Raw genomic sequence first — 13,316 nt, 5'->3', positions numbered from 1 at the left:
TTTTTTTTTCTTCAAGTTTTTAATGTGCACTAACCTAGCAAACAAAATAAGAGAACTGATGGTGGAAAAATATCCATACATGGAAATTAATATACTGGCTTTAATACCAGAATGAACCTATTTTAGAACAGAACATCAAATTACAAACAGTTATATCAATGGCAAAAGTTGTACAATAAAGGTTTTCATATATTAATGTATACAAAGGTGAGCTGAAATGCTTTTAGAAAGCAAAACAATAAGAGACCACTTTACAGATAATTTGTTTCTAGAGCAGAAAATGCAGGTAATTTATCAAAAAATATGTTTTTTTAATTATTTCTTCAAACTATTATTTTTGAATGCACTTATATTTGGGCTAAACAGACAGTAGAAATACTGAAAAGAATGTCTACAAGAAAACAATGAACAGGATAACTCAGAAAACAAGCGACGGCACAAAAAACTTTGTTACAAGTCAAAAACCGATGAACTTCCTTGATGCATGAGCACTTTCAAAATACTGTAAAACTCAGCTGAAATACTGCAGCGTGAGATCTGCAGAGATCTCCACTGATCTGTGGTTTAAATTATTTAGAAAATCTGAAACTTTCCTTAAAGAACACGGTTGTATATTTGAACAAATTGTGGAAATGTTAACCAGGTTCTTCAGTGGTGAACTGAAAACCATTACAGTACATCTGACACGTTATATTTGCAAAGGTCCAGTTGAAACCTAAATCTCTTGACAGGTAGATTTTTAAAAGAAAAATCTGAGCGAAGGTTTTTTTTTTTTTTTTTATTATATTATAATCAGTAAAACTAAAAGACAGAGGCTGACGATATTAATAAGTAGCAATAGATTTTAACCATTGTTTCAAACTGAATGTTTTTTTTGCCCAGACATTTAAAGTTAGTAAGAATTATTCTGTCTTATCTACATTTACTGCCATGAAAGCCCACTTCTTTTAGCTATTCTTCAAAAGACAAGAGGGCAATGTTTGTCAATATTTGTGGAGAGAACTATGTTTTTTATTTTATTTTTTATTATGCTTTATGAGGCATTATGAGTAAAGATGCACCGAACAATCGGCCACAGATCCGAATCGGCTTATTTTCCTTTGATCGTTTCTAAGGGGAGCCCGAAAGGTCAGACAATGAAAACGATCACCGTTTTCCATTCATTAACTGCATCAAAACAAGGAACTTCTATCATATTCAGGCTGCAAACATTTCAACAGATAAAATTCAGTCAACCGCTGTGGACATTTTCTTTGATGCACTGATAATCATGTAATCCCTTCATCAAAACTTCAACTTCTAAAAAATTACCCGCAGAATATTTCTTCTATACTTTTAAATTGCATTTAGTTCTCCGGAAAACCCGAAAACATTGGGATTGGTCAACGTTTGGTTAATTTCATGAATAAAGTAAGTTTTTCCTGTTTAATTTAGGATGCACTACTTTTACTGAAAAATAATGATTGGTACATCTTTAAAAAATAAAACTAGTGCATCAATGGGCCCAATATACATACATATTGTTTCCTGGGACTAAAAATAAATGTTTTTTAATGAGTTATTGTTGGGTTTATTAATGTGTTTTTTAGATTTTCTTTGGCAGAGACAGCACTTAATATAAACCCAATTCCTTTCATAGTTTTCTGGTCAGATTTATTGACCCAAATACCCTTTAACTAAGCTTCTGTAGCCCAAAAACAAGCTGTGTTCTGTCAAAACACGCAGTTTGTTTCCAAATGCCATCGTCCATCAAAATGTCCTAACAGTTTGCAGACAATACTCAGTCAAGGTTTAAGATCCAGAAGAGGATAGGCACAAAGCAGACGCAACTAAAACCAACCACACTATAGACGATGTAACGGTACGGCAGCTCTACTTTCATCTGCTGCCTCGCCTGTCTCACATCATCCGAGGGTAGGCCGAAAAGTCGGCACAAGAACGGGACAGTCACTGCTTTCATGACCATTCTCGTGGCAAGGAGGACGGCGACCCCGATGGCGAAGCGCAGCAGGGAGCGTAACACCAGGCCAGTCGTGACTGGTGGTAGAGTTAGAGGCAGTGAGGACAGCGGTGGATCCTGCAGCAGCCCCAGCTGATAGTTCACATGTGAAGCCAGAGCTGCGCCGGCCCCGGTTCCAAGACCCTGAGCGGTGTCGCCACGAGAGGTGCTCCACGAATCCAGAGAGAAAGCTACGAGTCCCAGGCTCACATGCGACATGATAATGACGAGAGGAGCGTAGTGGTCCGTCATGTAGTAGTTGTCGATCTTGTCCAAGATCGGCTGGAAGAAGGCGAGAACCAGAAGGCTGTACAGGAAGCCGGTGATTACTTCCTGCAAAACAAAACCACAAGTCAGTACCAAACTAGAAGCATTAGTTGTGTCTGAATATGAACTCTTAACTTCTGTCTTTAACATCACAAAAATAAACATGGATGCTTTCTACCCTGACGGGGGCGCCATGTTGCACTCCTTGTTGTTCAGCATTAGTTGTAAAATCTCAGATGAGCTCCTGACTGTTTAACCTGTTTTACTATTGAACAACGCAGAACACGAGTATATCTACAAATCAGCTGCCATGTCACAGACAGACAGATCCAAACATTATCTACAGGCTTTAAAGCATTTATAGTTGTGCTCTACGTACAGACAGCGTTATCATCATTCCACACATTACTGACAAGGTTCCAATATATATAAAACTAATAATGGTGCAGTTTGTCTGCATATACAGTATTACATACAATTTCTATAGAAATATAAATATCGTATTTTCCGCACTATAAGGCGCACTTAAAAACCTTTAATTTTTTCAAAAAATGACAGTGCGCCTTGTAATCCGGAGCGCCTTATATATGGATCAATTGGTTAATTGGTTGATCCATACTGGTTGTACACGGCGCTCTGTCAAAATGTTTCAGTACGACTGGTAAACTACAAAGCCGCACCGCTCGCAGCATTACGGCTACCGTAGTCAGGGGCGTCGCCGAAGTAATAGCGGTAAACACCTGTACTGTGCTTACTCCTAGTCCAACACCACTTGTGTGTGTATAACGTTTGAATGTAGTGTTGCAGGAATTGCCTGAACTATATGTGATTAGAAGCTCAGTGTGTGGGGTGTATGTTTCGTGTGTGTGTATGGAAGATGTTGACATTACTCCTCCGGACAGAGGTGGCGCTGTGTGCTGCCGTAGCTGAGAATCAAGAGTGAAGGAGTGACGTCGGTATTATTGTGTGTGTGGGGTGGGTAGAGACGGTGTATGAGTCTGTAAGCCCTGTGTTTTTACGTGCTGCAAAGTCATTAAAAAGAACCCCGAATCTCGTCAACAACTCAGTGTTTTGATGCTGTTTCTTCATGCTCAACTCAGCAACGTATGAGTGAGGGAGTTAACCCCGAGGAAACTAGTAACTTCGGCCCTGGAGAAAGCGTCTCCCCTGTGTCATCAGACTACGGTCAGGGGACAGAAACAGGAAAGGTTAACAGTACTAACGTTTGATTTAGTGCATCAAACTGTTTCTTTTACGTGTTTACTGAATCAGGGAAAAGTTCTCTTTCACGTTTTAACTAACGTTTGATTTCAACTTCAACTTCATAGACTCCAATGCATTCCTAACGTGCGGTTGGTTCTATTCAATAGATTTCTATGTAGAGGAGACCTTACCATGAGAGTAAATGGAGTTATCAGAATGCTGGTTTGTAGTGTATTAATAAAGTTTGACTGACTGTTTTGTTGACATTCTCTTTAGCACAGCTCCATCTAGTGGATGCATAACGCAACCCCAGTCAAACGTTTGACTGCAGTAGCTTCTATTCTATGCGCCTTATAATCCGGTGCGCCTTATAGTGCGGAAAATACGGTAACTTATTCTACTGTTGAATTGTTTCAAAATAATGAACAGAGTGTCTTTATTGTTTTCTCTTTATTATGAAAACCACTGACAAGAAGATCATGTGGTTAACTTTCTTCTTCTTCTCCTAAAAATTCAACAAATAGGAAACATATGATTAGAAACCAAATCTGTTAAAATGAACCTAAAACAACAAATAATACACGCATGATAATTGTTGATTTGATAGATTGTGCAGCCCTAACTTCAACCCAAACCAAACAGAGGAACTGGAAGGCTGCGTGAGTTGCCTGACGTTGAGCTGTAAACACTGAAGATGCACCGCAGCAACAGCAGTCTTCCTCCCTAAAAGCAGGTGTCAAGGCTGACGAAGCAAAACTGCCGTAACATAACCAGCACCTGAGAAGGTTGCACAAAATTAACAGAAGTGTAAAGGTATCATTTCAGAATATTTTCTTTTTTAATCTGTTTCTGAAGGTTTTTGCAACATAGGCAGTTAAAACCTGCACACATCCTATCCTGCTGCCGGAGGTACATTAACGGTCTAAACAACACGATGCTTGGCAACATGATGTCAGGCTTGTCCCACAAGAATGGCATCCATAAACACAGCTTAAATAAAAAGGGAAAACCTTCTCAATTTAATTCACATTTGGTTAATTGTGGCAAAAGTAAAATCAATGAGCTGAACTGGATCATCAACGAGGGCGTTCCAACTGATAAAGCTGTGATACAGATATGTTTGTAGCATTTACAACCACCCGAGGAGCAAATGAAGCTGTGTAAGCAGAGATCACAGAGGTTCAAGGCCACACTTCTAGTTTATCTCGAAAACTGGGAGTTTAGTGTAAGCAGCTGATATGAGACGAAGGACGTGTCGGGAATTATTCAACTTGCTTACCAGAACTGAGTGCATGCCCATGTAGACTCGGCTCACGCAGACCAGGACGCTCCAGCTGAGAGCCACACCAAAGCCAAACAGGAAAGGGTACTGGACAAGAAAACACAGGGGTTAACACAGCACTTTGTTAAATAGGTAATCCCATAGAAACGAAAAACATTCAGATTGTGGTTTTTACTTTCACGGCTTCTTTAGATGATTCACAGCAAGAAACTGAGCAGCAAAAAGGAGAACAGGAATCCAGAGCAGCAGCAATGATAACAGGGCACTGATAGCAGTAGGTGCGTTTGATTTATTAGCCATATGCTCATGTTTCTGAACTTTTAAAAACTCCTGTTAAAGCAAAACTCAGAATATTTGGCCACTATTAGTCAATGTAAGACACTATAGAGGTCGCTGTGTGAAAAGGGCTGTCAGACTGTACTTCTTCTGCAGTGGATTCAGCAATATCAGCATTCTGACAATGACAAGTAGTCACAAGTTATCCCTCGTTAATGAAACCTCTGCATAAAAGATAAGGCTTATGACTTTCTGCAACGCTGCAGTCAGACATTAATCTGACAAAGTGTGTAGAGATGCATTAACCTATTGCACTGAATACACAAAAACACCAGATGTGATGTGTGTTTTCAGGCTAATTCAGAGTAAGAAACATTTTCAGGAGGAAGAAATGAAAAAAAAGGTTTTAAATAAGAACAAACTGTGATGATGAGCCCAGGCTGACGGATTTCTGGTTATTGTCTCAGCTATACGATTGGACAGGGATTTGAGCTCGTTGTCACAGGAAAAACAAGCCTGTAACAGCTGCTACATCCATGGAAAAAGGGGATCTAGGAGCAAGGTGGTGGAAAAAAATTAAAGATCTGAACTATTTTACGTCATCAGAGTGGAAACAGAACTATTTTACCTGTTCAGCCATTCATCTGTTCAGGTAATAAACACTAGTGAGCACTGATCTTGCTTGTTGAAGAAGCGTCCCAGTTCTCAGTGAAATATTTTAACTTACGTGGTGCACCTGTAAAATCTGATAGGGTTTTTTTTTTTTTGTAGTTTCTTTGTTGTGGCCATGCAGGACACCTGAAAGCACAGAGAAAGTTCAACCAGGCCAGACAGCTGCTTCTGTTCAGTTCAAAGCCAGCTGAAAGATTCCCAACCCTGATTTCAGGTGTTGAGCTCTTCCTTCCTGCTGGTGACCTCGTCCTTTGTTTCCCTGCATGGGTTTTCTCTGTCTCCACCCATAAAAAAACAGCATAAACTTCCACTGTATTTGCTTCTCTTCCTCCAAACCTCCCTTCTGCTTCTCTCACCACTGATTCAGACAGTTTCGGGCTTCGCCTGTCTTCTGCGAAGCTGATCTTCACACTTGTTGTGAGGTTTTATCACCACAAATGTACCTGTCAGCAAATAATTTAGCAAGGAACTGCAATAATAATAGGAAGACACTAGTTTTGAGACATTTCTCAAATAGTTTTCACACAAAACATATACCCTCTAAAATGTAAAGATGTCCAACTTTTTATTTTTTTTATTTTTCAATGTAAATGTAAGCAAATATAAGCATTAAATAGTTAGAAGAGGCTCATCTGGTTTTAAGCAGCCTGGCTCATGATAGGCACATTGTTCAAACCTCTAGTTTATTTATAACGAATACGCAAAAGTAATAATCAAATATAAAACATATTGTGTATATTTGTTAAATATTAAACAGCCTAAAAAAGTTTCCTTTCATTGAGCACTGCGATTGTGTTATTGTGTAAATTCACACACACCCTAAATGGACATGATATTCAGTATCAGGAAAATGACGAGGTGTTCTCTCCCTCTAAATCCCATTCACTATGTAGAAAAATGAGTTTAAACAATAGGGCTAATAATATCACTTTCACACAACCTGTTTGTCAGCGTCAACATGAGATGCTTTTTTGCTTTTTTTCATACATGGCCGACGTTTCAGTTCATCTTCACCTTCGTCTCCACAGCTGCTGCTGTCTTTTACGCAAGACTGGACACCAGAGATAAACTGGGATTTGTTACTTTCTGTTGGTTTCATCAGATAACTCTGCCGGGACGCCCTGAAGAACGACTATGCTGCAATATGTTTCTTCTTTATTACAGCAGGCAGCCTATTGAGATTCCTTCTTATGTAGGTGTCCATAATTCTTTAAAAATTATTGAATATCCATAGAAATAAACTGATATATAATGGCTGAGTACAGTTGTGCAGCAAAATATTAGGGAAACATGCAATTGTGGTACTGTTGTTAAAAGCTATGACAATTAATTACAATTAACCTGCATTTTCCTCACTCTTTTCTTTGTTTTCCGGAAAAGTCTATCACTTAAGCAAAGAATATTACTGACATGGAGAATTTGCATGCAAGACACTCAGAAATGTAATACTTTGTGGCTGTGATGTTGCACATACCGTATTTTCCGCACTATAAGGCGCACCGGATTATAAGGCGCATAGAATAGAAGCTACTGCAGTCAAACGTTTGACTGGGGTTGTGTTATGCATCCACTAGATGGAGCTGTGCTAAAGAGAATGTCAACAAAACAGTCAGATAAGTCAGTCAGTCAAACTTTATTAATACACTACAAACCAGCGTTCTGATAACTCCATTCACTCTCATGGTAAGGTCTCCTCTACATAGAAATCTATTGAATAGAACCAACCGCACGTTAGGAATGCATTGGAGTCTATGAAGTTGAAGTTGAAATCAAACGTTAATTAAAACGTGAAAGGGAACTTTTCCCTGATTCAGTAAACACGTAAAAGAAACAGTTTGATGCACTAAATCAAACGTTAGTACTGTTAACCTTTCCTGTTTCTGTCCCCTGACTGTAGTCAGATGACACAGGGGAGACGCTTTCTCCAGGGCCGAAGTTACTAGTTTCCTCGGGGTTAACTCCCTCACTCATACGTTGCTGAGTTGAGCATGAAGAAACAGCATCAAAACACTGAGTTGTTGACGAGATTCGGGGTTCTTTTTAATGACTTTGCAGCACGTAAAAACACAGGGCTTACAGACTCATACACCGTCTCTACCCACCCCACACACACAATAATACCGACGTCACTCCTTCACTCTTGATTCTCAGCTACGGCAGCACACAGCGCCACCTCTGTCCGGAGGAGTAATGTCAACATCTTCCATACACACACACGAAACATACACCCCACACACTGAGCTTCTAATCACATATAGTTCAGGCAATTCCTGCAACAGTACATTCAAACGTTATACACACACAAGTGGTGTTGGACTAGGAGTAAGCACACTACAGGTGTTTACCGCTATTACTTCGGCGACGCCCCTGACTACGGTAGCCGTAATGCTGCGAGCGGTGCGGCTTTGTAGTTTACCAGTCGTACTGAAACATTTTGACAGAGCGCCGTGTACAACCAGTATGGATCAACCAATTAACCAATTGATCCATATATAAGGCGCTCCGGATTACAAGGCGCACTGTCATTTTTTGAAAAAATTAAAGGTTTTTAAGTGCGCCTTATAGTGCGGAAAATACGGTATTTATATTTCTATAGCAATTGTGATTCGATATATTGTGCAGCTCTAGGTTAAAGCAACAAAATGAAAGGAAGGAAGGAAATTGCTTTGGGAAATCAGGCTTGTTCTGCAAGTCTGACTTGTTCTGATAAAAAAAGAACTAGAAAAAATTAGGGCTATAGGGCTCTTTTACTGAGGTAGGAGTTTTGAATCCAACAGAAAATGAAAGGAATTACAAGATTATCCCCATTTATGCATCAAACCACATGTCTCTAGCCTTTATCTGATTTCTCAGATAGTCAAGGTAAAATGCACCAACGTACATGGTGTTGGTTGATGCACCTATAGACCAACAATGGTGGGGGTTTTGTTTTGAAGCCTTTAATCACTAATCAGAGCCGATCAAGAGAAAACTGGCATACTTAAATCTCCAGGCAACGTATTGGTGCATCTCTAGATGCAACAAAAATGTCGATTTTGAAGAGAACATTCTTTGTGTTGAGTCTGCAAATAATTATGCAAAGGATGTTTTAAAAATTGCATTGCAATGTAGCAAATCTTAAGTAATTATTCTAAATACCAAGCGAGAAAATCTGATATGTCAGGATATTTTGGTGATAAAAGAAGAACTGATCCCAGACCTATTAGTCAGCTGAAGATTTCAGTAAAAAAAAAAACAAGCATTCAGCAATTTCAACTAAAGCAATATGCCATTGGACCTGGAGCCTTTAGGGGCCCTTGGGGGTCTGCAGGCTTCATGGTGCCTTTCTAGCATGTCTGCATCGACAGTCCAGCTGTTCTTATCTGGACACGTCATGACACCATCCTTCCCTGAAGCATCTGTTCTCTCTTTAGTTAAAACCCCACATTTCTGATATCCTCACTTTGTTTCTGAAGCATGTGATAAAACTGACACCCTTTAATGCAGCATGACATGGACCTACTGACCTGCCACCGTCCATAGGTCAGCATGAAGAGACAGAAAGGGATGGCTGTCCCCGTCATGGCGTGCGTGGAGGGCATGCTGTACTCGGAGTTGTAGAAGACCTCCACCTTGACCACGGGGGGAGACGCCGGCCGGGACCAGCGCACCATGTCCTTGGTGGACTGTCCCACGAACAGGTTCCAGGCCCAGACCACGATGAGCCTCCGGCTGACCAGAGCGTCGATGTTCCAGAAGAGGAAGGGGAAGAAGACGATGAAGAACATCTCGTTGCCCAGCTCGGTCCCGAACGTGAACAGGTAGAAGAGGAACCTGTTGTGGATCAGGAACTCCTGACCCACATCCCCGGTCAGGGAGTTTCTCCGGAGGGGCTTCGCTCTGACGATCTCTACCGCTGCTGGACCGTCGGGCCTGACCGTGTCATCCTCTTGCTTCCCGTTAACCTGGGGTACGCCGGCATCTCCGTTCCCTACGCCTTCATTCGAGCTCTGTTGGACCCTCTTCCTGAGCCCCGGACAGTCCGGGTCCGGCTGCCCGCTGACCGGCTGGGTCCATTTCTCCGGAAACGTCCCTTTAACGCCGCAGAAACGTTGAAACCTGGCGACATGGATGGGATCCTGGAGATACTTACAAATCTCTACAAACTTATTTACGGCACCGCTCGCCATGTCAATAAATACTTGTAACTAGGTACACAAAACCGTTTGTTTTCAGTAGCAATTCATCTTCGAAAAAGCTAACGACGGTCGAGTCATTCCCTTTAAAAACAGTATAGAGCTTTGATCCGGAAACCCGCAGCAGGAGACTGTTCTAAATGCTGGTTTCTGCATTTAAAACGCCGACTTCGTACGATGGGGTGGTCCTATTAGCGGCATCCAAAGTCCGTTACAGTTACAGGGCGATGCGTACAGATACTAACTGCGTCAGACCACTGGGGCTGATTTCTCTGTGCTTCTTCTTCTTCTTCTGGTGTGGCTTTCTGCTGTTCAGTCTCCAAAGTGTACAAACACCACCTCCTGCTGGACATCCAGCGCATTACACAAGTTCAAAGCACTTCAATACTGCCTCAAATACACTGCCTGGACACAAAAAAAGTGGCCACCTGGATTTAACTAAGCAAATAGGTACGAGCCTCCCATTGGATAATTACGGCATGGGCGATTATGTTTCACCTGGCAACAAGTTATTTAACCCCAACTGGTGCAATGAGTTGCTTCTCATGTCAATAGACACTTCGGCCATCACCTATCTGTTTCCCGAAATCAACAAGAAAAACAACAGTAGAACTCCGGGCTATGTTTAATAGTGAAAGTAAGAGCATTTCCACATGTAGGGAACTCAACGGATTGGGACTGAACAGCTGTGTAGCCTTAAGAAAACCACTAATTAGTGAGGCTAACTGGGGAAAAAAAGGCTTCAATTCGCTAGGGAGCAGAAAGATTGGACTCTGGAGCAATGGAAGAAGGTCATATGGTCTAATGAGTCCAGATTTACCCTGTTCCAGAATGATGGGGACATCAGGATAAAAAGAGAGGCAAGTGAAGTGATGCAGATATCATGCCTAGTGCCTACTGTACCAGCCTGTGGGGGCAGTGCTAAGATCTGGGGTTGCTGCAGTTGGTCAGGTCTGGATTCAGCAACAGTATGGGTTCAAAGAATGAGGTCAGCTGACTACCTGAATATACTGAATGACCAGGTTATTCCATCAATGCATTTTTTCTTCCCTGATGGCACGGGCCATCCAAGATAACAATACCAGGATTCATCGGGCTCGAATTGTGAAAGAGTGGTTCAGGGAGCATGAGACATCATTCTCAAACATGGATTGACCACCACAAAGTCCAGACCTCAACTCCATTGAGAATCTTTGGGATGTGCTGGAGAAGGACTTGCGCAGCAGTCAGACTCTACCATCATCAATCCAAGATCTTGGTAAAAAATTAATGCAATACTGAGGAAATAAATCTTGTGACATTGCAGAAGCTTATGCCACAGAGAATGTGTGCCGTAATCAAAGCTATAGGCGGTTCAATGAAATATTAGAGTGTGTGACCTTTTTTTTTTTGGTGGCAACTTTTTTTTGGCCAGCCAGTGTATATTCATATCAAACCACAATGTAAACCAGATTTAAAAATGTCCTGTGCTCAAAAAAGATATTTGTCTTTGGTTATTTTTTTCTTTGTTGTAACAGTGTTTCTTGGAGATAAACAGTGTATTATACTATTGGAACTGTTGATTTTCCCTTAAATGGAGTCACATTTGTAAAGAAAATAAATGTGCATGTTTAGCAGAAGAGCTGAGTATGTGGATTGCATCCATGAAAAACTTGCCAATACCTAACAGCTTTTGGTGTAGGCAGCGTGATGGTGTGGGGTGACATCTCCTTCACAGAAAAAAAAGGCCTATCATTTTTGGACGTTAATTCAATGAAGAGAGATATCGGTACTATATCTGCACTCTTAGGGACCAAACTCCGTCCTCAAAGATGTCAGTGCTCGTCCGCACAGAGCAGGGTTTATCAAAGACAATCTCTAAAAGTTTGGGAGTGGAGAGGATGGATTGGTCTGGCTGCAGCCCTGACCTAACCCTAACTGGTACAAACAACATGCCAGAGTAGCCAACACAACCACACTGGCTGATCTGCAACACATGCTGGTTAAGGAACGGGATGTCATCCTACAGCAGTGTGTGACCACGCTGATGACTAGCTGTTGTGGCTGTGTATGGTTTTCCCACGCCCTACTTCTGTTTGCTAAATGAATAAATTGTTCAGCTGACAAATATGTATTGTTTCTTCAAGCTGGTTCCAACCAAACAAGAGCCTTTCTCTTATCTTATGTGGTGGTATAAGATTCGTCATTTATTTATCATTTATTTATTCACTTTTTGTGCTGAGTTTATATCATAAGTAAAAGTAAAGAAAAAAATAGATGTTTAATATGTCAATATAATTATGGCCTGAACAAAACAAAATTTAAATTTAAAGATGAATATATTCAACATTATAAATTGGTATTATTGTTAATATTCTCGTCTCGAGCAATGAATCTCCAAAGTTTCATAACAAGTACACCATCTAATATCATCGCTGGTTGGCAAGTCTGCCAATTGAAGGATGTGGTGTAATTATCCATTTCATATTAACTCAGAAGTTAACATTTCAGTGTTTGAAATTGAAAAATTTTACAAACTTGTCCCTAGTCCAAAAATCTGTGTAGGAAAGTCAGAGGTTTTTCGACAACTTAGCATCTCGTCAAATATGGCTGACTTGTAGCTAGTGAGTCACGGTTAATTGAATCTTGCACAATTCTTAGCATGTATCAGTCAGGAACAGGAAATGCCCCTCACTGGCCAACCATGCTGAATAGTTTCTGGAGTCAACCATAACATATGTTAACCACATTACTATGAGATTGGAGTAAAAAACTACATCAACATGTTCTTTAAATGTCTTTTTGCATTCATTCAATGTCTTTCTCAAACTGCCCTTAATAGATAAAAGTTATCAATTTTATTCCAACTAATATTTATTTCTTATTTATTTTACTGTCCTTTTGATGTCAAAATATGTTCTTTAATGTAATTTATACTCACAGTTTTCCCTTTATATGTTCACTAGTCATATTATTTTATGTTTACTTTTACTTTCTTATGTTTTTGTTTTTTTACTTTTCGGGAACAGAAATGCAAATTCTATTCTAGAGAAAAATAAACTTTCCTCTTTGGTTTAATACATGAAAATCTGACAGTACATTTAGAAAGCGGCGGAAAACCCATGAGAGATGCCTTCAAAATAAAACTACTATTATTATGATGATGATTATTGGTGGTCAGTATTACTATAGTAGATGTTCAGAGCATAAACATGTGTCAAAAGTAAGTGTAAGCGTTAAAGAAACATAACATAGCCTCCTTCATTTATATTACTGATATCTACAGCGTGTCAAGCATGAGATAAGAAGAAAACTGGCAATTAAACTAGGACAAAATGACATCAGAAGCCATCTTAAAACAGTCATTTATTCAGCTAACTTAAACTGTTTCTTTTTATGTGTAAAATTATTTTCTTATAATGCTTTTTGCAATCATTTTTTATTTGAATTTGATGTCTAGAGA

General features: G+C 40.1%; 1 protein-coding gene across 1 annotated transcript; it reads right to left on the bottom strand.

Moving 5' to 3' along the window:
• LOC124882539 (sphingosine-1-phosphate phosphatase 1-like) lies at positions 1 to 10,255 on the bottom strand. The gene is made up of 3 exons (XM_047388982.1): positions 9,206 to 10,255; positions 4,749 to 4,838; positions 1 to 2,332 (listed from the first exon to the last, which is right to left on the bottom strand). Exons 1-3 carry the CDS (start codon positions 9,866 to 9,868, stop codon positions 1,781 to 1,783), a joined length of 1,305 nt encoding a protein of 434 aa, XP_047244938.1. The 5' UTR covers positions 9,869 to 10,255; the 3' UTR covers positions 1 to 1,780.
• Between the last annotated feature and the right edge of the window lie 3,061 nt (positions 10,256 to 13,316).

The sequence above is a fragment of the Girardinichthys multiradiatus genome, chromosome 15 (assembly GCF_021462225.1).
Source record: "Girardinichthys multiradiatus isolate DD_20200921_A chromosome 15, DD_fGirMul_XY1, whole genome shotgun sequence".
In the NCBI taxonomy this organism is placed as follows: domain Eukaryota; kingdom Metazoa; phylum Chordata; class Actinopteri; order Cyprinodontiformes; family Goodeidae; genus Girardinichthys; species Girardinichthys multiradiatus.
The sequence above is the reverse complement of the archived record's forward strand: the minus strand, read 5'-3'. Positions and strand labels throughout refer to the sequence as shown.

What these genes read in the sequence shown, in the direction of transcription:
- LOC124882539 (XM_047388982.1), bottom strand. Translation starts at nt 9,868, where the DNA reads ATGGCGAGCGGTGCCGTAAATAAGTTTGTAGAGATTTGTAAGTATCTC. An exon ending in TGACCTATGGACGGTGGCAG is followed by an intron (nt 4,839 to 9,205) that starts GTCAGTAGGTCC and finishes TTTCTTGTCCAG; the next exon opens with TACCCTTTCCTGTTTGGCTT. An exon ending in TGGGCATGCACTCAGTTCTG is followed by an intron (nt 2,333 to 4,748) that starts GTAAGCAAGTTG and finishes TTTGTTTTGCAG; the next exon opens with GAAGTAATCACCGGCTTCCT.